At 36.0% G+C, this 26,087-nt stretch overlaps 1 protein-coding gene across 2 annotated transcripts in view; it reads left to right on the forward strand.

Annotated features, from left to right (window-relative positions):
* Nucleotides 1–1,798: 1,798 nt before the first annotated feature.
* LOC121975100 (maspardin-like) overlaps nt 1,799–26,087 on the forward strand; it is a 48,790-nt gene continuing 24,501 nt past the window's right edge. For both annotated transcript variants that reach the window (XM_042526507.1, XM_042526508.1), the window contains exons 1-3: nt 1,799–2,046; nt 3,332–3,457; nt 6,486–6,584. In XM_042526507.1, coding sequence (XP_042382441.1) covers nt 1,972–2,046; nt 3,332–3,457; nt 6,486–6,584 — 300 coding nt within the window. In that variant the 5' untranslated portion in view covers nt 1,799–1,971. The remainder of the gene's footprint in view (nt 2,047–3,331; nt 3,458–6,485; nt 6,585–26,087) is intronic.

The raw sequence follows: 26,087 nt of genomic DNA on the forward strand, positions 1-26,087 counted from the left end.
TATCCAAACTCTACATTTTAGTTGATTGCTAACCCTTAGCTAATTGATTAGCCTACATCGAATCAACTTCCAACTCTTGGCTAGTTGGATGGCAACTAGGCACTCCCTCACTGAGCTTATTGGCTTTCATAAGTCTCAACATATATGACTCGAACCTATCAACCAACATAACTTGAAACTTTCCAACATCACAAGACTTCAACAGTTTAGTCTTGACATTTGTAGACTTTACATGCCAAAAAGTAAAGCTAAGATTAAAATACCACAATCACAAAATAAAATTCAGTCTTTAGGTTTTTAGCTCTTTGTTAATCTAGGCTCTCTTCCTTTAACTTGTCCAAGGATCTTCACAATCTAGTCTCCCCACTCTCAAGTCCACCAAGTTCATCTTAATCTCCACCTATAGTCAAACTATGCCACCAACCATCAAATTCATCAAGTTTTTCATGAGGTCTAAGTTCACTACTCAATTCGGGCCTCTAGCCCTCTAGTTCACAATCTCCATGACTACCAATATTTTTCAAGTCATCTTGAACCAAACTACCTGTCCTTGTGATCATCTAAGAGTTGGGTCATTAGTATCCTTTAGGCTAACTATGAGTCAATGTGCCCTCTAATGCATTGAGTATCAAAACTACTAGTTCTAACAAGATAGCTAACGATCAAGATAGGTGGAGAGTTAGGTAATAAGATATTCCTTTACTACCAATTGATTTCCTACTTGAAAAGAAACTATAGAGGAATCAATTGTAATTCTCATGTTAGATGAGCCCAAAGAAATCATAATTTAACAATAATTTAACAATGATATCCTTTAGGCTTAATCGTGATTTACCCCCTCTGGATATTTATGGGGCCGGACCTAGGGGGCCGCTAAGGTGACGATTCCACCTTTTGCAACCATGAGAGCACTACTGGTCATCATGAATTCAATGTCCTATTCTCATGACTCATGAGAATCAATAAGATGGATGATTAAGAAAGAAGTGTAAATTAATATGGAGAGTAGAGTATCATGAGTCCTATTGTTCTTCCAAAAAAAATATGAGTGGGTGAATGCTGAAGATTTCTTTGTTTGACAACAGGAGGCCACATCTTCACTCAGACCAATCCTCCCTCCATCACTATAGTTGATTTTGGTGATAACTCGTACACTTTGTTATTTTAGAAGGCAAGGAAGGACAACAATGGGGAATTAGCAGAATTAGATGGAAAGGAAGATGATGAAATATGAAAGTAAGGAAATATGGTGAAGTGGCGGACCAAGAGCTTGGTGTAGCGTGATTGTCACATAAAAAGAGAGTGATTTCAGCTTAAAATTATTATACCATTTTTTTAAAATTTCAGCTTAAAATCTTTGTATTAACTAATCCTAAAAAAAATGATCAATTCAATTTTATAGAAATTTTACATGAATATTTAAAAAATTACATAAATTATCTTGTGACTCGGATATAACCCGGTGCTAAAATTATATACCAGTTGCTTGGATAACCCAAGTGCCTAAGCTATGTTTTGTGATACGTGGAAAAAGTGTAGCAAATTTAGAAAGGTAAATTTGATAAAAATTATAGGAGTGAGATAAATTAAAAGTAAATGCTCTTTTAAGAATTTTATAAAATACATTTTATAAAATGTTGGTCTGAGTCGTCTGCTGCGAGAATTTTAAGATTTACTGGGAAAATATATTCCGAACGATCACCCAGAATTAGTCGGAGAAAAAAAAAAGTGAGCCATCAGCTCGCTATTCGCCAGATATTTTATTGGTATATTAATTATTTGACCCAGGAATTGTCTCGTTCCGGCTGATCCTTGGCTGTACCACCGCTGTCTCTTCCTCTTTCCATCTCAGCTTACAGGCGACGTGTCTCCCCCTCCCTCAAATCCTTTTTGTTGCATATAGTATCAGTATGACGATTTTCTGAAAGGTTGGTGAAATACCAAGACCAAGGCGACGCATCTATCGTCAGAATGAAGACAGGCGTCTCGCAGGCGCCGGGAGATTACGTCTACTTCAAGTCGCAAGTGCCTCTCCATAAGATCTCCGTATGATCCGTCGATCCCCCTTCGTAATTCTTATCTTTGATTTGACATTTTGCGCCAAAAAAATTTGAATCTTTGCTTTGACATTACTATTTTGGATTCCTTCCTTTGAAAATTCATTGGCTTTTATTTTTTTGGTTAATATTTTTGCGATCACCCGTTTGATTCAATATAAACTTATTAGTTTGTGCGTCTTTGGATTGTCGAAGCTCACAAGTTATCCCAAATCTTCGCATAAGCTAATGGCTTTATTTCAAGCGGCAACTGTAGGGTTACTCCGTAACTGAGCAGTGGGCTCTTCAATTCCTGAAAATGCTAGGTGGTATTGCCTTATTCCGAGACGGTCCATCCTTGATTCTACTGTATCTGCAATTAGCCAATTAGACGTGATCTTCTTCGTAATTGTCATCTTGTTGATCATGTACCTATTGGTATTGCTGAAAATGTCAGATCTTGGAAATTTTGATCGTTATCAGAATAATGCTGGAGTTAGCTGATCTCTCCCTTTAATGTTGAAATATTTATGAAGCAATGTAATGGCATGTTGAAGGTGTTTTTTTTTCATAGGTCAGCTTTCTTCCCTTTTATGGCTACCTTAAAAATATCCAAGATTTCTTTTTTGGTAGATTCGGAGGGGAAGACTTGAATTCAATTAACACAAGACAAACATTAATTTATACATCTAGAGATTATCTTGTAGAACTTTACACCAATTAGGCCAATGACATGATATTTTAAAGATAGACATTTCTTTTAACATGCAGTCTTGTTTTAAATCAAAACCTGAGTATTTGCATGCTTTGGTATTGCTTCAATAAATCATGTTAATTTTTATTTTGTTTTACCTCAAGGATCCTATTTGTCTAAAATTGCAATAGACATTTCTTTTAACATGTAGTTGAGTTTTTAATCGAAACCTTATTATTTGTGTGTGTTGGTATTGCGTCAATAAATCATGTTAACAATATATATTTGTCTAAAATTGCAATAGACTTTCCTTTTAACATGTAGTTGAGTTTTTAATTGAAACCTTATTATTTGTGTGCGTTGGTATTGCTTCAATAAATCATGTTAACAATATATATTTTGTTTTACCTCAAGAATCTTATCTGATTAAAAATTGTAATAATTTTCTTAATTTAAAATAATTGTGAGACTGGATGTTAGTAGTGTTCATTAGATTGCCATATTTTTACAGAAGCTGACTATCATAAATTCATCTTCTTTTCCCTCAAATTGCAATGCCTATTATATGCTATTAGTTTGTTTTCCCCCACTTTTTATGCAGATTGGTGACAAGCAATGGAAATACTATGACTTTGGTCCCAAATCAGTACCCCCTCTTATTTGCATCCCTGGAATTGCGGGAACTGCAGATGTATATTACAAACAGATCCTGTCCGTTTCCAAAAAGGTCATTTTTTTCAACCTTTTTTCCTTGTATTGATGTTATTTAGTCCCTTTGTTTTGCTATGATTGCAAAGTTAGATGTGTGAATATAGTTCCAATACGTCAAATTTTATTTTATTGAGATGTCGAGGTAGATCTTCATATATTCTTTAAATTATGTGAAAATATATTTCCCCTTTTACTAAAATACAAGAATTTTTCAGAATAAGATTGCTATCATAATGTGCCTTCAAATAAAAAGACTTAGTTTAGCAATATTTATGACACTCTTGTATCAGGATTTCACCTACAAAATTATTCAGGCATTCACTTCTTGTTCTATCATGCCATCTCGTTGGATTCCATTTGGCTCTCATAAAAATATTTTGCTTCAAAATATTGAGTTCTAATATGCTGTAGTTTTATGATATCAAGTGATAATTGGTATTAGTTTGCATGGTAAAATCATATCATTGTATTTGCCAACCGATGCATATACTGTGTCCGTATGTCATGCCAAGCAAAATTTCGATAACCGATTAATAGAGTTTGTCTTAACCGATTAATTGAGTTATCTTAGCCGGTACCACTATAAACTAGTTGAGATATGAAAGCTCATTTCCGTGGGCCATATTTTGATTCTATTCGCCAATGATGCGGAGGAGATAAACCAATAAAAAAAGAGAGGGAAGTGACGGGGAAGAGGAGAGACACAAAAGAATGTGTTGGTTGAGAAAGGAAGATTCTCTTCTCATCTTCGATTCCATTTGCAACATCATTGGGAGAAGATGAAACACTAAAAAGAAAGGAGAGGAGAAAAGGAAATGCAAATGGAAGCAACACAAAATTTCAATTGATTCAAGTGAATATTCAAATATAATGCAACTAATTTCTAGCTTTTAATTTCTAGTTTTTTTAACCATCATGAGATGATGCCTATTTATTGTAAAAAATTGGTAACAACATTAAGATTGAATTGGTCATTGTTGATACCTATCATAATGTGCCTTCAAATAAAAAGACTTAGTTTAGCAATATTTATGACACACTTGTATCAGGATTTCACCTACAAAATTATTCAGGCATTCACTTCTTGTTCTATCATGCCATCTCGTTGAATTCCATTTTGCTCTCATAAAAATATTTTGCTTCAAAATATTGAGTTCTAATATGTTGTAGTTTTATGATATCAAGTGATAATTGGTATTAGTTTGCATGGTAAAATCACATCATTGTATTTGCCAACTGATGCATATACTGTGTCTGTATGTCATTCCAAGCAAAGTTTCGATAACCGACTAATAGAGTTTGTCTTAACCGATGAATAGAGTTATCTCAGCCGGTACCACTTGAAACTAGTTGAGATATGAAAGCTCATTTCCATGGGCCATATTTTGATTTTGTTTGCCAATGATGTGGAGGAGATAAACCACTAAAAAAAGAGAGGGAAGTGACAGGGAAGAGGAGAGACACAAAAGAATGTGTTGGTCGAGAAAGGAAGATTCTCGTCTCATCTTTGATTTCGTTTGCAACATCATTGGGAGAAGATGAAACACTAAAAATAAAGGAGAGGAGAAAAGGAAATGCAAATGGAAGCAACACAAAATTTCAATTGATTCAAATGAATATTCAAATATAATGCAACTAATTTCTAGCTTTGAATTTGTAGTTTTTTTAACCATCATGAGATGATGCCTATTTATTGGAAAAAATTGGTAACAAGATTAAGATTGAATTAGCCATTGTTGATACTGATCTAACTTGGTTCAATTCATTTTGATATCAGATGATTTTGTAAACTATTATTAGTTAGATGCTATATTTTTGTACTTTATTACTCTAAATTTTTAGTTTAATTAACTTTGTGTATAACCTTTAATTTGGAGGTAAATATGCTAGTAGAAGGGGATTATAACTTTAAATTTAGTGTACCCGACATCGTCATTGCATCATATCATGATTTAAAATTTTGTGTCATACTAAACAGCACGAGCGAAATATATTGTTTCGGTCGCTGATTTGCACAATGTCAATATCGGCACACCCAACGCGAGGTTCTGCGGCCTCGCGCAAGGCCTTGCATACACCTCGTGTGAGGCTAGACAGGCCTCATGGATGCCTTGTGTGAGCCCTGAGGCCACGCAGAGGCCTTGCGTGAGCCCACGACCGCAACGACTATGTAAGGATGCTTTTTTTAAAAAAATTTAATTGCTATTTTTTTGGGGTCGTTAGGTTTTTTTTTTCCAATTTTTTTTAACTGTTAATTTTTTAAATTTTTTAATGGTTAATTCTTTCCCCTTTTAATTATTTTTCTTTCTTTCCCATACTTTAATTTTTTTATTCCTTCCATCCTTAAACACATGAAAAAATTCCTTAGTAATTTTTTTTCTTATTCCTTTCCTCCTTAAATACATAAGGAAAAAATGTCCTCTTTAAATTGATTAAAATAAATAAAATTCAATTAATTTAAATCTAATTGATCTTAATTATTATGTCTAGACTTTAATTAATTCTAAATTAATATTTACTCAATCTTAATTTTTAAAATATTAATTTAATCTAACAGGAAGTATTAATAGTAATCAAATATTATAATAATATTTTTTAATTAATATATTTTTTATTTTAAAAAATATCAAAATCATTTAGGCATGATAGATACGATATCAAAATTGTATCGTTCGATTCATAAATTGAAACTCCGACACGACTCAAAATTTTAAACCATGCATCATATTGAATATGCACCATTCTAACTTGAGATTGAAATTTGAGTGTTCTATTTTGAGGCTGAAACTCCAACAAGAAAAGATACTATAAAAATTAGTATCGTAACAATTTCCTTGGACCCCACATTGACGGGAGATTCGTGCACGGGGTTGCCCTTTTAACAATTTTCTTGGATTGCTTCCCAAACATGGTTAATGGATTGGTTTTCATTGTCTTGTAAGAAAGTTATTCTTCCTTTGGTTCTAATCTACTATTACCTTTTTATGAAATTTAGATGCATAAACTAGTTAGCACTTTGAGCTATAACTATTTATTCTTTGCAGGGTTATCGAGTGATTTCTGTTGATATACCACGCGTTTGGAATCATGTTGCATGGGTTCATTCATTTGAGAAATTCCTGGATACGCTTAGTATCTATCATGTATGTTTATGCATATGAATTATTTTCACCTTCCTTGTTTAATTATTCTGTTTTATACCTTTTCTGCCTTCAGTTTAAAAAACTTTTCTGGTCATAATTTTATAACTATAGCTCTTGTTGTAGATTCATTTCCAAAGCTGCAATGATTTTCATGTAGCTAAATACCTACTGAAAAGGTCAGTGGGATTATAATTATTGGGTTCTTTAGGATAAGATTTGAAGTTGGATTCTATTTTCTGAAACAAAAGTATGTAGGTTTGGTTTTTGTGAAAGATCACTTTGAAACTCAAATCATAGATACAGTTCAGGTACTACTTGGAAGTATAGATATTAGAATCAAGTTATAGGTGACCAGAGCACTAGATAAACAATCCAAATGTGATGCTGCCAATTCAGAGTTATGAAGGATCCCTTGCAAGGAAGACTGAAGGAATTGTGGAAGATTTCCTGAAAAGAATGGAAAAGAAGAGATTTCAGACTAGTATTTCTTCACTTGTTTTGGGTGTTATAATTGATAATTTAATTTGAACAGCTTGCTGAAAATTCCTCTTTTCCTTCATCTTCATGTTCTATGAGTGATTAGCCATTTGATAATATAGTATCTCTTGGCATATTACATGATATTAATGTTATCCCATGTTTATGACTATCTTTAACCACTTTATAAGATGGATGTGGATAAATCAAGAGGGTCCATTGACATCAGTTGGATTATAGTTGTATAAAATGACGGTTTTTTGCAACTAACTGAACTTCAGTCATGTGTTGGACTTCAACTCTACTTCAAAAGGGAAAGCAAAGGACCATAAAGATAATATGAAGGGGATTACTAGTTCTTAAGTGATGTCTTGCAACCTTATCATGAGAGACGTACATCCACAAAGATAATAAGAATGGGAACTAATATAAAAGATCAATGTTGGATTAGCTAGATGAGATAAATTTGTGCCCCTTAGTTGACAAATCTTACTAGAAAAAAGATACAAATCTTTAAATAATAATTTGTTTGTGCTATTTTGAATTGAACTTTTAAAACAAATGCGGAGGCATATGCTGGAACATATGTATTCAATACTAAATTATTTATATTTATCTGTAAAGTATTTATTGATTGTAAAAAACTAACACTTACAAGCTACAAACTGCCAATTCAGGTAATTAGAGTTTCACATTGGTGGAATTTAATTAGTTTAAATGAACAAAATATGATTATTTTAAATGCACATGAATATCACATATGCCATGTGCAATTGTATATGGTCGCCACGCAGCCCTTTTAAAATTTGCCTAGGTAGTTGATGGAGACAGATAGCTTTCTCTTCTCAAAATTTATAAACTCAGAAATAAGATCACAAAGCTTAACTTTTAATTTGGCATACTTTAGAAAATGATGAGCATATTTGGTAGCAATTCTAAGAAAAGTCAAAGATTAAAAGGTGAAGAGTAAACTATAAAATCCAGCATTTTCCAACAATTTTTTTAGCAAATCCAATGCTCTTTAATTTTCAATGTTTGGGAAACAGAAGCATCAATTAAGAGTCTTTTAAGAGTCCTTTATGTTTTCTATGTTAAAGAGTCCATCTAGTAGTATAAATATGTTGTATTGCTGGAATATGATATAAAAAGTGAGTTTTAAACAATTTTTCTAGAGTGCGTAATGCAATCCCCCTAGTGTGATGCCTAGGATCCTTATATGTGATGCCTAAGTTTCTATAACTTTTCTATGCTTCTTTATCCCAATTTCAGATTTCACTCCACTAAACCTTCAAACAATCAAGCTCTCTTCTTATGCTGCCTCGTATTTGGTATCAAGTCTAAGCTAACATGTCTACAAGATCCAGAGGAGTTTTAGAGGAAAGTTGACTATAGTCAACGAGATAAGATACTCATTCGCATGATGGAATAACTTGATGGCATGCCAATTGGTCTAAATGATGTTGAAGCTTGATTTCTTAAATCTAAAAGCGATCAAGCCTGAGGACAACAAGAAGAAACATCTCAAGCAAACAACCTAATTTAAGAAGGGTCCAAACACTTTAACAACCACAACCTTTTTCTGAGTGGGCTAGAGGATTCCTTGAGACAGAACAATTATTACAATGTTGTAGGAGATATCATAAAGAAAGTTCGAATTGAGGTGCCAAATTTTGAAGAAAAAGTGGATCCTACATTATTTGCAATTTGCTTGCAACAATTGAATACAATCTTAATTGGTACAACATGACTAATGATCGAAGAGTAAGGTTTGCTCAAATGAAGCTTGTGGGTTTAGCAAAAATATAATGAATAGGTGTTGAAGCCATAAGGAGAATGCGATAACCACTAATCAAAGCTAAGCTACGAGAAAAGTATTTGCCAACTGCTAAGAAATTTTAGGAGGAATTAAAATGTTATATATTTTTTATTCATCAATCTCATACGTATATATAGAGAATATTTAAATCTAATCAAATCCTTACAAGGTAAATCATATCCTTACAATCAAGATAAATCTCTATATTTCTTATTTTTATTTATATTACTTGTAATACTCCTGCTTAAGTTGGAGCATAGATATTGATTATGCCCAACTTGTTACAAAGATAATCAGCCGAAATCACATTTAAAACTTATGTGAAAATATCTCATAGTCGTTCTCTTGTCTTCACATATCTTCTAGAGATCAAACCTTGTTGGATCTTTTCACATAAAATGACAGTTAATTTTAATATGCTTAGTTCGCATGTGAAATACAAGATTGAAAGCAATATGTAGAGATGCTGAACACATCACAATTTGGTTGGTATTGAAGTTTTAAGGCCTACTTCAGTCAAAAGTTGATATATCTACATTATCTTACATACAACTTTTGCTATAACTTTATATTCTGATTCTGCACTCGAAGTTGACATAACATTCTGCTTCTTACTTTTTCATGAAACTAGATTTTTCCTAACAAAGATATAATAACTAGATGTGGATCTTTGATCATCCTTGGATTTGCCTAGTCAACATATAAAAAAACACATAACCTTAGAATGACTATGATTGCTATACAAGATACCTTGTCCAAGTGCTCATTCAAATACTACAAACTTTATTCTACAATTGGCCAATGATTAACTAGATGAGTCATAGTGAGATAATTTAACTTTCCGACCAATCTTCTATACCTCTTAGAATTCTCTAATGATTCTTGTGAGTTGTAGATGAGTCATTGGGTACTACATGGTTTAGCCCTAATTTTCCGATCTAAGATAATAAGTCAAGTAGATATTTCCTCTAAGATAAGAAGATTTCTTTCTTACTTCTTGTTATCTCAACACCAAAGTATTTCAAAATCCCTAAATCGTTTATATGAAACTGATTGTGAAGAAAGAATTTAAGAGACAAAATACTTGCAATGCCATTTCTAATTAATGACAATATGATCCACATATACAACCAACAAGACGATGCCCATTGCGCCCCCGGGGCTTGGTGCGATGGTAAGCGGAAGGATAAGTTTTCCAAGCAACGAGGGTTTGATTTCCATGCAGTGCAAATAAATGCCTATGGCATTCAAACCACGGTTGAGCCGTCCCCTTGGCCCATCTGTGTTTCTTAGATTTATCCGGTGGCCAGTGGGAAATTTTCGTAGGGCTGGGCTGGCCATCTCTAGGTGAATGAAGGGTAAAAATACATGGACAACTGGGATAAAAAAGATGATGCCCAATGTAGACTATTTATAGAACACATAATGATCAGACTTACATTCTTCATTTTAAACTTCTCAATCACCTGACTTGCCAAACCATGCACAAGAACTTTGTTTCAAACCATATAAGAATTTATAAAGATGACAAACTTTACAATACACACCTTGAGCAATAAAGCCTGACGGTTGCTCCATGTAGACTTCATTATGAAGGTCACAATGGAGAATTTTTAATGTCTAACTAATGTAAGGGCCAATTCTGAGTAATCGTCATATAAATAAATAACCAAATAGAAGTAAGTTTAGCAATAGGGGAAAGTATCAGAATAATCTATTCTATAAGTTTGAACATAGCTTTTAGCAACAAGACGGACTTTTAGTTGAGCAATAGACCCATCAAGATTGACTTTACCTATAAACACCTCCTCCATTTGCTTCTTCCTTATAGGTAATTTCACTAGGGTCCAAGTACCATTGTCATCTAGAGCATTTATCTCTTCGATTATAACATTACATCAGTCAGGATGATATGAAGCTTCATGAACAGGTTTAGGAAGGGATATAAAATTAAGAGATGCAATAAAGGAATAGGATGACGATGATAAGTGATTGTAAGATATAAAAGAAGACATTGAATAAGTACATCGAAGGGGAGCTTTGGAGCAATGGTAAAATTGTCGTTGTGTGAGCTAGAGGTTACGAGTTCGAGTTGTGGAAACCACCTTTTGCAGTGTAAGATAAGGTCGCATACAATAGATCCAATATGGCCGGATCCTTCCTCGGGACTCTGTATTGGCGGGAGCTATGCTGTCATTTTTTATTGAATAAGTACATTGACATTTACATTTGTGAAGAGTAATTGGTAGATCATTACTTGAAACTACAAGAGTTTTATTATTTCAAATGTAGGTTCTTAAACGATTTTAGGTTGATGCAGTTTCCATGACTTTCTATTAGTTGTATGACATCATATGGTGAGACTCCTTATCATGTTGTCTTTCCAAATAAGTCATTGTTTCATATTGAACATAGAACATTTGGTTGCAATGACTCAACTAGGTACATTAAGATGTTGTATGGGGGCAATGCAAACATAATAGTGACAACTGAAGAGATTTTCAATAACGAACGCAGTGTCATGCACTGGCGTGTGGGACTGGATCAGAAAACTCGTAATGATGTGTGTGGCTCGTGCATAGAGATTTTAATTATTGGAATCTTGGCGATGATAGGCTGGTGATTGACAGCTCCTCTTAGGCCAACAGCGGCTAGTGCTGAGCATTCATTTAAGAACTAACATAAACCAAACTAATCAAACTTTTTTTGGACAAATTGAATAGACCGAAGTTCGTCACTAAAATCGAAGAAATTGAACCAATATAAAATCGATTAATTCGATTAGTTACCGAATTATTCTCAGTGGACTGCTCCTTCTCCAACAGTCGAGTACTGGATAGTTGACTACACCAATCTACTTGTCCAGTTTATCAGTCCAACAATCGATTACACCACTTAATTGCGAAACTTACTATCCAATTTATCAGCCCAACAATTGACTATACAACCTAAACTTACTGTCCGGTAACAGTCCTAACATATTAGTCGTTTGCCATAAATTTAATTCCCTAATTCATGTTTGAAGACATGATTACACTTGGGATTAGGCAAAGAGTGCAATGATCTTGGTTTGAAGTGTTTCTAGTAGGACTGTGTATATGTTGAAGGGTGTAGGACCGAAAAGCGTAATAGAAGGGGGGTGGGTGGGTGAATATTGCTCGTTTAAAAACCTTTTTTTTTCTTTATATGAAACAATCATAGATAGAGATACACAACAAAAAAATTGAAACGAAAGACAAGGTTGGTTTACTTGGTTCGTAGTCTCGACTACTGCTCCAAGGCCCATGATCCATTGGACTATTTTTGAATGGGCAATCCACTAGAGTTTCTCCTCTCCGAAAACATTCAGAGAAGGATGAAAGCTTATACAATGATGTGAGGATAGTAATAGGTTTACTAAACCTCTATTAAATGAAGTACAATAAAGTAAAGATACCGACAATACCGAGATGTAGAATTGTGGTGTTGGTCATCGGAGAGCTTTTTAGGACCGTTTTAGTTTTTGGTTGCATATCTCTATCTATGATTGTCTTTATATAAAGAAAAAAAAGGTTTTCAAACGAGCAATATTCACCCCCCTCTATTACGCTTTTCGGTCCTACACCCTTCAACATACATATTGTCCTACTAGAAACACTTCAAACCAAGATCATTGCACTCCTTGCCTCATCCCTAGTGTAATCATGTCTTCAGACATGAATTGGGGAATTAAATTTATTTCTTGTCGTTGCCCTAACTAGGCAACGACAACTTCTAATAAAATGATGTTAACTTCTATATGTTTAGTCCTAAAATGATGTACTGAGTTTTTAGTCAAGTTAATTAAGCTAATGTTGTCTATTAACACTTGGAACTTTTTTATTCTCAAACCCATAATCTTTTAATATATGCATCATCCATAATAATTGAGCTACACATCCATCCGTTGCAATATACTCAGCTTTGATAGTGGACAAAGTAACATAATGTTGTTTTTTACTACTCTGACTAATTAAGGATTGACCTAGGTTGAATGCTATTTTGGACATAACATGCAATATTAATAGTTTTTGCTCAAAAATAAATATGTAATGTGAATTCATTTAACATGGTTCTAACTACTTCAATTAAAGTTTGATTTTAATGTTTAACTATACCATTTTATTGGGGATTCGCATGAAAATTCATGTTTATATTCATTATTTGCATAAAATTTACTAAATCTATGGTTATCGAATTCTCCTCCGTGGCCACTTCTAATTTTCTTAAGATTAGTATCCTTTCCGTTTTCTACTTGTTTAATAAATTGTATAAGTATTTCCAATGTTTCATCCTTATATCTAGAAAATGTTGGGTTTTTCGGGCCGCGAAAACCGCTTTTCGCGTCGCGGAAACTCCGAAACTCCCTAGCCAACGGATCCGTGCGAAGAAAAATTTAAATACGATTACGAGTTTACTAAAACTTAGATCTACTCCTAGATCTACATGGAAGAGATCTATACCTTCGATGCGTGCCCTTTTCGTATCCCGCTCGTCCAAGATTCGCCGGATCTCGAAAGTATCAAAATAGATACTTCTCTATACGTATCCACACAAACACACTAGGTGGAGATGACCAAAACAAGGTGTGCTAGCACCTTATGGGATTCGGCCAAGGAAAGGAGAGGGAGAGCAAAAATGGCTAGAGGAAGGAGATGAAGTGAATGCACATGAATGAGAAAATGAATTCTCATTCACAACAAAAAGTGGTCGGCCACTTTCCTAAGTGTAACCCCCAATTTTTGCATTAAGTGTGGCCATTAAGAGATTTGTAACCTTCATGAGGTGGCACACACATGTGCTAAACATGATGATGTGGCACCTCATCATTGGCCACTTAATGCCAACTCACCAATGAGGTGGCATAAAGTCAAGTCAAACTTGACTCTTCATCTTCCTCTCAAGTCAAGTTAAACTTGACTTAATCTCTCTTATGGTTTGATCTAATCCAACCATTTAATTCAAGCCAATTTAATATAATGAATCTAATTCATTTAATTAAATTGATTCAATGAGTCATAATCTAAATTAGACTCATTGAACACATGAATCAACTTGGGTCCAACTCAATTAGCCCAATTAGGATTACTCTTAATCCAATTTGATTCATCAAATGAATCTAATCCTCTTGGTTCATCATATGAACCTAATCTCCATCTAATTGTCCTTAGTGTGTGACCCTATAGGTTCTTGTAACGTTGACAATGCCCCTAAACCCATTTAGGAGCATAAGTAATGAGCGGTATCTAGCAACACATCATTACTACCCAATGTTATAAGAATGTTGAGATCCAACATCACCTTGTGACTACTAATTGTGACTCCTCACAATATATGACAAGTGTCCTTCTATCCTAGACATCTAGATTGAACAATGTGAGGCATAGACCGTGTCATCCTCTGATCAATCTAAATCTTGAACTCCAAGTAGACTCACTAAATCAAATGAGCTCAATATCTCATATTGACTCATTTGGGCATGGCCATGCACTTCGTGGTCTCACTCTATCAAGAATATCGATGTCGCTCTCGTCATATAGGAGGGATAGATCCCATCTACATCACTCACATCCCTCTGCATAATTCGTTACATACCCAGTAATCGCCTTTATAGTCCACCCAGTTACGGGTGACGTTTGACGAAACCAAAGTACATAACTCCTTATGTAGGGATTCATGGTGACTTCAGGTCTAAGGACTAGTAGTCATATTAATAGCCACATGGGAAAGTATATGACACTCATATAACGATCCATGATACTTTCTCATGGCGGGTCATTCAGTATACATTCTCTAATGCATACCCATGTGTCACTTGATATCTCTATATCCATGACTTGTGAGATTAAGTCATCGAGTTGACCTACATGCTAGTCTTATTGCATTAACATTGTCCCTGAATGTTAATACTCGACTAGGAATGATTAAGAGTAGTGTTCCCTATATCATCTCACTATCGGTTCAGCTAACCGATTGATATAAGTAAGAACCTTCTACTCAAAGACGTTATTATACTTAGTTTATTTGGCACCAATACAAGTAAGTATAATAACCAAAAACCAAATGTCTTTATTTATATAGAATATGATACAACAAGTCCAAAATACAATCTTCAAATGATTGGCTCTAGGGCTCTAGCTAACAATCTCCCACTAGCACTAGTGCCAATCAGTGTAGGCTCTAAGCCCCAATGACCTAGTGTGACCATCATGCTTCCTCTGTGCCAAAGCCTTGGTCAAGGGATTTGCGATGTTAGCCTACTCTGCATATCTTCACATCTCCTCTCTCGATAATCTCTCGAATGAGATGGAAGCGCCGTAGTATGTGTTTGGTCCGCTGGTGTGAGCGAGGTTCCTTCACCTGTGCTATAGTTCCATTGTTGTCACAATAGAGCTCAATGGGGTCAGCGATACTGGGAACCACCCCAAGTTCAGTGATGAACTTGCGGATCCAAACTGCCTCCTTTGCTGCCTCTGATGCAGCAATGTACTCGGCCTCTGTCGTAGAATCAGCTACTGTGTCCTGCTTCGAACTCTTCCAGCTCACAACACCACCATTAATGCAAAATACGAACCCTGACTGCGATCGATAATTATCCTGGTCGGTCTGGAAGCTAGCATCACTGTAACCCTTTACAGCTAGCTCATCATTGCCTCCATATATCAAGAAATATTCTTTAGTCCATCTTAAGTACTTAAGAATATTCTTGACCGCTATCCAGTGACTTTCACCTGGATCTGACTGGTATCTGCTCGTCATGCTCAAAGCATACGAGACATCAGGTCGAGTACATAGCATGACATACATGATAGATCCTATGGCTGAAGCATAAGGGATCTGATCCATGCGGTCTCTCTCCTCTCTAGAAGAGGGGCCCTGAGTCTTCGAAAGACTCACGCCATGTGACATCGGCAGAAATCCCTTCTTGGAGTTCTGCATGGCAAACCGAAGGAGTACCTTGCCAATATATGTACTCTGACTTAGGCCAAGCAATCTCTTAGATCTATCTCTATAGATCTGCATCCCTAGAATGCGGGATGCTTCACCTAAGTCCTTCATTGAGAAACAAGTCCCTAGCCAAGTCTTGACAGACTGTAGCAAAGGGATGTCCTTCCCAATGAGAAGTATGTCATCCACATACAATATGAGGAAGACAACTATGTCCCCTACAACCTTCTTGTAGACATAAGGTTCATCTTCGTTCTTGATGAAACCAAACTGTTTGATTGCATCATCGAATCGAAGATTCCAGCTCCGAGAAGCTTGCTTTAGTCCATAAATGGTTTCAAACTCTGCTAGCATGCTGTGGATCTACAAAACCCTCAGGTTGTGTCATGTACACATCCTCGAATAGGTTTCCATTCAGAAAGCGGTTTTGACATCCATCTGCCAGATCTCGTAATCGTGGTAAGCTGCAATAGCAAGCATGATCCGAACGGACTTAAACATCGCTACTGGAGAAAAGGTTTCATCATAGTCAATACCATGAATCTACTTGAAACCTTTAGCTACCAAGCGACCCTTATAGATAAGTCCATCCATGTCAGTCTTTCTCTTAAAGACCCACTTACACCCTATGGGTTTTACCCCTTTAGGTGGATCAACCAAAGTCCATACTTGGTTGGTGTACATGGATTCCATCTCGGATCTCATGACCTCTAGCCATTTCTCGGAATCTGGTCTCATCATAGCTTCCTGATAGGTGGTAGGCTCATCCTCTATGAGCACAACGTCATCATGGTCAGACAAGAGAAATGAGTATCTCTCAGGCTGACGACGTACCCTATCAGGCCTGCGAAGAGGTATGTCTACTTGAACTGGTTGTTGTTCCTCAACTCCTTGTGGAACAACATCATCCACAACACTTTGTGGTTCCAGTTCAACTTCCATCGAGGCATCAGTGCTATTGTTCGCATCTTGAACTTCTTCAAGATCGAACGTGCTCCCACTAGTCTTTCTAGAAACAAAGTCCCTTTCTAGAAAGACCCCAGTTTTCGCCACAACTACCTTGTGCTGACTGGGAATGTAGAAGTAATATCCCTTAGTTTCCTTGGGATATCCAATAAAGTAGCACTTGTCAGATTTGGGTCCTAATTTGTCTGAGACTTGACGTCTAACATAAGCCTCACAACCTCAAATCCTCATAAAAGACACCTGGGCATCTCTCCCAGTCCATATCCTATATGGTGTCTTTATCACGACCTTGGATGGAACTCGGTTGAGTATAAAAGCTGCCGTGTCTAGAGCATAACCCCAAAGGTATGTCGGAAGATCTGTGTGACTCATCATAGATCGTACCATATCTAATAAGGTATGATTCCTCCTTTCGGATACACCATTCCACTGTGGTGTTCCAGGAGGAGTGAGTTGGGATAGGATCCCACACTCAGCTAGATAGTCACGAAACTCATGGCTAAGGTATTCTCCACCTCGATCTGATCGAAGTATCTTAATACTCTTGCCAAGCTGGTTCTGTACTTCATTCTTGAATTCTTTGAACTTTTCAAAGGATTCAGACTTATGTGTCATCAAGTACACATAACCGTATCTACTGAAGTCATCAGTAAATGTGATGAAGTATCTATAACCGCCTCTAGCAGCGACATTGAAAGGGCCACATATATCACTATGTACGAGTCCTAACAAATCAGTCGCTCTTTCGCTGTGCCCACTAAAGGAAGTCTTGGTCATCTTGCCTAGTAGGCATGACTCGCACGTCTCATAAGATTCAAAATCAAATGAGTCCAGCAAACCATCCTTATGGAGCTGGGATAAACGCTTGTCATTAATATGACCTAAGCGACAGTGCCAGAGATAGGTTTGGTTTAGGTCATTTGACTTGAACATCTTGGTATTTATGTTATAGATAGGGCTTTCAAGGTCTAGAATATAGAGTCCGTTTATCAGAGGTGCACTACAATAGAACATATCGTTTAAATAAACGGAACAACATTTGTTCTTTATTGTAAATGAGAAACCTTTCTTGTCCAAACAAGAAACTGATATAATGTTCTTAGTTAATGCAGGCACATAACAACAATCGACTAACTCTAGTACAAGCCCCGAGGACAGAGATAGAAAGTAAGTCCCTACAGCAACAGCAGCAACCCGTGCTCCATTGCCTACTCGTAGGTCCACCTCGCCCTTTGTCAATGCCCTGCTATTTCTCAGCGCCTGCACATCAGTACAAATGTGAGAAGCACATCCAGTATCTAATACCCATGATGTAGAAATAGATAGATTGACTTATATAATATATATACCTGAAGTGGAAGTCTCACTTCGCTTCTTCTTAAGATCCTCCAAGTATACCTTGCAGTTCCTCTTCCAGTGGCCGGTCTGACCGCAGTGGAAGCAGGTAGCATCCTTGGCGACCCCTCCTTTAGGCTTCAATGCCTTGCCTTTGCCCTTGGTTTGGGACTTTCCCTTGCCTTTGGGCTTGCCCTTGCCCTTATGTTTCTGAACCATCAGAACAATGTTGGGCTTAGCCTTCTTAAGGTTCAGCTCAGCAGTTCTTAACATGCTAAGCAGCTTGGGCAGTGGCTTGTCAATTTCGTTCATATTGTAGTTTAGAACGAATTGACTGTAGCTATCCGGCAAGGATTGCAAGATCAGGTCAGTGGCCAGCTCTTGGCCAAGTGGGAACCCCAACCTTTGTAGGTTCTCTATGTACCCAATCATTTTGAGTATATACGGGCCTACAGGAGCCCCGTCTGACATATTGCACTGAAACAGTGCCCTTGAGATCTCAAATCTCTCATGCCTCGCTTGTCCTTGATACAGTTGACGAAAATATTCAACCATATCGTAAGCGCCCATTAACTCGTGTTGCTTCTGAAGCTCAGAGTTCATGGTCGCGAGCATTAGACAGGACACATCTAATGCGTCATCTTGATGCTTCTTGTAAGCATCTTTGTCAGCTCGCGGGGCATTGGCAAGAGGAGCCTCCTGAATGGGCTGCTCCAGAACGTACAGTTTACGTTCTTGGGTGAGAACTATTCTCAAGTTCCTGTACCAGTCCAGGAAGTTTGCTCCGTTGAGCTTGTCCTTCTCGAGGACAGATCGCAGGGAGAAGGTGTTCGTATTCGATGTCATGGTAATCTACAACAAAAATAAATGCAGAAATAAATATCATATTCTTAAAAATCATTTAATTAGGCCTTTAACTAAATGATGCTCCCACTGAATTCTATAATTCATGTGGGACAAGATCCACATCATACTAATCCTTGAGTTAGCTTTGGCTAATACGCCCAAGATTAGTATGATCGGTAGGTAACGATTACCAATTACATCTCTATGCAACTCTTGTTTATAGGATCAAGATCCGCATTGATATTAAAACTCGAGTTAACTTTGGCTAATACGCCCGAGAATTAATATAAACGTGATTTTGTCCTACCTTTCCAACCGTTGGAAGAATGCCTATAGTTGTACTCGATCCAACCGAGTTAACTAGTTACTCAATCTAATTGAGTTGTACTCACCCATGCGTTGATAGGCGGGACCAAGATTGTCCCTCCGTACCCTACCAAGATAGTATGTGTTGCTCTGCTTTGGCAGATTCAACAACAACATGCGATCGAGGTAGTGGTAGGTATCACGGCACGGTAGGCATTAGAGTTGACGTGATTTAGATCTAATCTAAACGTCGATGTTGTATCATATACACAATATAGATCTAATCTAATCGATAGGGTGCATCTTGTACACGATGTAGATCTAATCTAATCGTAAGGGTGTATCTTGTGCATGATTTAGATCTAATCTTAATCGTTAGGCACTAATTAATTACTTAATTAAACATGCATCACATACACAAGTAATTAACTAAATTTTGTGATTATGTCATGGCCCTACTACGATCTTCTCAAGCCAATGAGAAGATCGGATGGTCAATCTAAGGTCAACTGCTTCTCAAGCGCCTTCCTTTTGACCACCTTGTGTTGCTCGCACCTTCCTCGTAACTCCGTCTTGAGTGGACCTTCCACCGCTTCAAATTTTGTACATTACATTTTTTGAAACTCGAGTTACATTCGAGTCTAAACTAATTTACAACAAGAATAAAAGAGAAAGGCACGACGCACAAGTCGCGAAAAATAAAAATACAACACGCACATCACGGCATGTAGGCCGTATTATGAATTACAACACAAATTATCCAATCAAATTGGGTCTTTGGGCCATGACTATCACAAAAATAATATATAATTCGAAATTATATATTTCTATAATTTTCTGTAATTTTTTCTATAATTTTTACAAGTACAATTTCCCGGCGGTTCCTTTTAGTGATTTTCGGACGCAATCGCGGAACGAATCTCCTTGCGGGGCCAGGGGCAGCGCCCCTACCCACGATCTAACCATCGCGAGGGTTACTTTGCGATCTAACAGCGCCTTAGCCCGCTGTCCCAAAAAGTTTTGGGGCGAAACTTAGCCGTTTTGGGAAAAGCTTCTTGGTAGTCGAAGCCTACAAGTGTCGAAACACTTGTGCTTCGCTTCTACGAGAAAAATACCCTTAAAAACTATAAAAATCATAAATTTACAGAATATTACAGAACTGAAAAGTTTTCATAAAACACAAAATAAACTCGTATTCGTCTTCGCACGTGGCTCTGATACCACTGTTGGGTTTTTCGGGCCGCGAAAACCGCTTTTCGCGTCACGGAAACCCCGAAACTCCCTAGCCAACGGATCCGTGCGAAGAAAAATTTAAATACGATTACGAGTTTACAAAAACTTAGATCTACTCCTAGATCTACATGGAAGAGATCTATACCTTCGATGCGTGCCCTTTTCGTACTCCGCTCGTCCAAGATTCGCCGGATCTCGAAAGTATCAAAATAGATACTTCTCTATACGTATCCACACAAACACACTAGGTGGAGATGACCAAAACAAGGTGTGCTAGCACCTTATGGGATTCGGCCAAGGAAAGGAGAGGGAGAGCAAAAATGGCTAGAGGAAGGAGATGAAGTGAATGCACATGAATGAGAAAATGAATTCTCATTCACAACAAAAAGTGGCCGGCCACTTTCCCAAGTGTAACCCCCAATTTTTGCATTAAGTGTGGCCATTAAGAGATTTGTAACCTCCATGAGGTGACACACACATGTGCTAAACATGATGATGTGGCACCTCATCATTGGCCACTTAATGCCAACTCACCAATGAGGTGGCATAAAATCAAGTCAAACTTGACTCTTCATCTTCCTCTCAAGTCAAGTTAAACTTGACTTAATCTCTCTCATGGTTGATCTAATCCAACCATTTAATTCAAGCCAATTTAATATAATGAATCTAATTCATTTAATTAAATTGATTCAATGAGTCATAATCTAAATTAGACTCATTGAACACATGAATCAACTTGGGTCCAACTCAATTAGCCCAATTAGGATTACTCTTAATCCAATTTGATTCATCAAATGAATCTAATCCTCTTGGTTCATCATATGAACCTAATCTCCATCTAATTGTCCTTAGTGTGTGACCCTATAGGTTCTTGTAACGTTGGCAATGCCCCTAAATCCATTTAGGAGCATAAGTAATGAGCGGTATCTAGTAACATATCATTACTACCCAATGTTACAAGAATGTTGAGATCCAACATTACCTTGTGACTACTAATTGTGACTCCTCACAATATATGACAAGTGTCCTTCTATCCTAGACATCTAGATTGATCAATATGAGGCATAGACCGTGTCATCCTCTGATCAATCTAAATCTTGAACTCCAAGTAGACTCACTAAATCAAATGAGCTCAATATCTCATATTGACTCATTTGGGCATGGCCATGCACTTCGTGGTCTCACTCTATCAAGAATATCGATGTCGCTCCCGTCATATAGGAGGGATAGATCCCATCTACATCACTCACATCCCTCTGCATAATTCGTTACATACCCAGTAATCGCCTTTATAGTCCAGCCAGTTACGGGTGACGTTTGACGAAACCAAAGTACATAACTCCTTATGTAGGGATCCATGGTGGCTTCAGGTCTAAGGACTAGTAGTCATACTAATAGCCACATGAGAAAGTATATGACACTCATATAACGATCCATGATACTTTCTCATGGCGGGTCATTCAGTATACATTCTCTAATGTATACCCATGTGTCAACTTGATATCTCTATATCCATGACTTGTGAGATTAAGTTATCGAGTTGACCTACATGCTAGTCTTATTGCATTAACATTGTCCCTGAATGTTAATACTCGACTAGGAATGATTAAGAGTAGTGTTCCCTATATCATCTCACTATCGGTTCAGCTAATCGATTGATATAGGTAAGAACCTTCTACTCAAGGACGTTATTATACTTAGTTTATTTGGCACCAATACAAGTAAGTATAATAACCAAAAACCAAATGCCTTTATTTATATAGAATATGATACAACAAGTCCAAAATACAATATTCAAATGATTGGCTCTAGGGCTGTAGCTAACAGAAAATTCATCTATAATTATTAAATAGTATTGACTTCCATTTAATGACTTAACTTTATTACTTTCAAATAGGTCTATCTGTATTCTTTTTGATATGCAAGTGGCAGTGTTCTAAAATGCATCCTAGGCGGCCGCCTTAGCGCTCGGTGGTCGGCACCCGCACCGGAAAGGTGCTAGGCGTTAAACCTAGGCAGCCTAGCTGCTCAGGCGACGTTGAGCGTCGTCGCTGAAATTTAGGAATTTTTTTATTTTTATTTTTTCAATTTAAAGCCCTAAACGACTGAACCCTATTTGATCTCACCGTTTTGACTGCCCCGAACTGCCTCTTGCCTCCTCCGGAAGAGCTGTAAGTTTTTAAATTTATTTTATATTTTTAAGCAATTTTTTTTACCTCCCGCCACACTTCTGGCGTCGTGGGACTTATCTAGGGTCGCTGGACAAGTCGCCAGAAGCTTCCGATGACTCGTTCGGCGACCCAGACACGTCTAGGAACGCGCTCGGTGCCTCACGTTGTCGTCATCGTGCCGCGTCATGTGTTGCATTTAGCATGCGATTTTTTTAGAATTTATTTATTATTTGTTTAATTTATATATTATTTATTTAATTAAATAATTCCTCACTTAAATAGCGTAATTTGAATGGACTTTTATACACCCAAATTAAATTATCCCAATAAATTATATATAAAAAATATTTAAAATTAAAATCTTTTTATAAATTTTAAGTTATTTATATTCTAATAATATTATCTTTCAAATTTAAAAATTCTAATAAATATTATTAATTAATTTATATTATGATATTTTATATTTAAAATTAAAAAATTCTAACAAATCTTATTAATTCATATAAATCATATTTATATTCATAATTTTATATTTAAAATATTAAAAAAATATAATAAATTTTATTAATTATTTAATTCATATAAATTACATTTATATTCTGATAATATTTTTTTACTGATATATATTAATATTTTTTACTGATTTATATCCTATAAATTTATTTTTAAATCAATTTTCAGGTTATCACAATTACAATGGTGAGCAATCCATCTTTGACGACATTTGTCACTCAATCTGAATCCAGGATTCTTAGGAGAAAATCAAATGACATTGGATGAGAGTTTGGAATGTTGATTGATCCTAAGAAACTCGATAAAATTAAATGCAAGTTGTGTGAAAAAAATGATGTCGGGAGAGTATATGATCAAGAAGCACATAGCAAATATACTTGGAAATGTATCTAGTTGTCGAAAAACATCTCAAGAAGATAAAAATAAGTGCAAATAAATTATTTTAGAAGGGAGGAATAGAAAGAAGAACAAAATAATGGAAGAACAAAGTTGTAGAGTAGTGGTGACTATTTCTCTAGACGAAGAAGAAGATCCTGAAATTGAAAGGATAGATGGAATTAAAAAATCTCTTCTACTTGGCCCCATGGATAGATATGCATCGACAATTGCTCCAGAAAATGCAGGCTCTAGTGGGAGTAAAGTGTTTCACCCCAAAAAATATAAATGAGACTCTTTTCAAAGAGAGAACTCAACAAGTTCAATAATATGTTGGGGGATGGGTTTATGAAAGTGGAATCTCATTCAATGCTGTTGATAATGATAGCTTCAAGCAACTAATGGAGGAAGTGGGTCAATTTGGACCAGGATTCAAGCTTTAAACTCAATATCAACTTAGGGAGCCACTGTTGAATGCCGGAGTTGAAAGAACAAAGCAACTGCTAAAGAAACATAAAGAAGAATGGGCAAAGAATGATACTCGATCATGACAGATGCATGGAGTGATAGAAAAAGAAGCATCTTAAATATGTGTGTTAATTGCAAGCTGGGTATTATATTTTTAGAGTCTAAGGAGTCTTCAGACGAGGCACATACAGCTGAACTTATTTTTGAGTATGTTGATAAGTGTGTTGAACAAATAGGGACTCCGAATATTGTTCAGATTGTAGCAGACAATGCCACTAATAATATAGCTGTAGCTAAATTGATGAGAGAAAAGTGACTTGGGATCTTTTGGAGTTTATGTGCAACTCACACTGTTAATCTCATGCTTGAAAGTATTGGCAAGCTTCCACGATATAAAAAGATTATTGAGCAAGTCAAGTCTTTTACCATCTTCATTTATGCTCACCATATGACTTTGTCATTGATGTGAAGTTTCATGAAGAAGAGACAGTTCGTCAAGAAGTTACTAGATTTACATCAAATTTCCTCACATTGCAAAGTTTGATTGAAAAGAAATCTAGTTTAATGGCCATGTTTACAAGTGATATGTGGGATAAATATAAAATGGACAAAAACAAACAAAGGAAAATTGGCTTACTCTACTGTGATGAGCATGAGTTTTTGGAATGGTGTGTCACTTTGTTTGAAAATATTTATACCTTTAGTAAAAGTTCTTTGATTGGTAGATGGAGATAGAAAGCCATCGATGGGGTTTCTATATGGGGAGCTTCTTCAAGCTAAAGAAGACATCAAGGTGGCCCTAAACAATGTGGAATCAAATTATCAGCCTATCATAGTGATTATTGAGTCAAAAATGAAGGATAGACTTGATACATCATTACATACTACTGTATTTTTGTTGAATCCCTATTTTTACTATAAAGATAGTTCTATTGCTCTTTTTGAGAAGGTTGCGATGGGGACTTTTGAATGTATGGAAATTTGCATGCCAATGAGTTGATCTACAGGATATAATTATTAACAAGGAATTGACAAAATACTGAGACAAGACTGAGTTATTTGGAAAAATACTAGCAGCAAAAGCATGTGAAAAAAATGATGATACATTTGATCCATGTGTATGGTGGAGTACATACGGTGCTCACACACCCAACTTACTAAGAGTGACATTGAGAATACTTTCATTGACTGCAAGTTCATCTGGGTGTGAAAGAAATTGGAGTGCATTTGAAGGAGTAAGCTTTAAACTTTAAGTCTTTAATTAAAGTAAGTATTAATTTTTAAAGTTTTATATTCATGTTACTAACTATTATATTTACTTTGTCTCTTTTTTTAGATTCATACAAAGAAAAGAAATAGGTTGGATGTCAACCGATTGAACAATCTAGTATTTGTCCAATTTAATACTAGATTGTTAAACAAACAAAAACAAGAAAAAGAAAGGAATGTCGATGTCTTTTTTGCAAAAGATCCTTCAAATGCACAAGGTTAGATTGTGGATAGTGGAGAAGATGATGAAGTTGAACTAGGTTATGGGCTCACATGACAAATGGTTGATGAAGCAAGTGAAGCAGATGAAAATCTATAACTCCGAAGAAACTCTAGAGTGAGAAACTTCATGAGAATGATTTTGCATCTGAAGAAAAAGAGGAAGATCATAATGATGATATTGAGTTTGTGTCCGATCAAGAACAAGTTATTGAAAATTATGAAGAAGAAGAAGTAGAATAAATTTGATGTTAAGTTTGTGCCCGATGATATTAAGTTTGTGTTTAATGATATTTTATTAGTTGTGTAATTTTCAACTTATTTTAAATTTGATTTTATTGTGTTGAAGTTATAATATATGAGTTATTATGTAAATTATTTTAATATCGAGGAATTCACAAACTAAGCCATTTCTACTCATTTTCAAAATGTGTCTTAGATGTGTATGACCTACTCCTATGCCATAGCCAAGTTCCTCTTGTTGTGCGGTAAAACACTTGAGTGAGAAAGAAGGTAGGTTAATGGTGTATATATTGTTTTCCT

Source organism: Zingiber officinale, chromosome 4B, assembly GCF_018446385.1.
Source record: "Zingiber officinale cultivar Zhangliang chromosome 4B, Zo_v1.1, whole genome shotgun sequence".
In the NCBI taxonomy this organism is placed as follows: domain Eukaryota; kingdom Viridiplantae; phylum Streptophyta; class Magnoliopsida; order Zingiberales; family Zingiberaceae; genus Zingiber; species Zingiber officinale.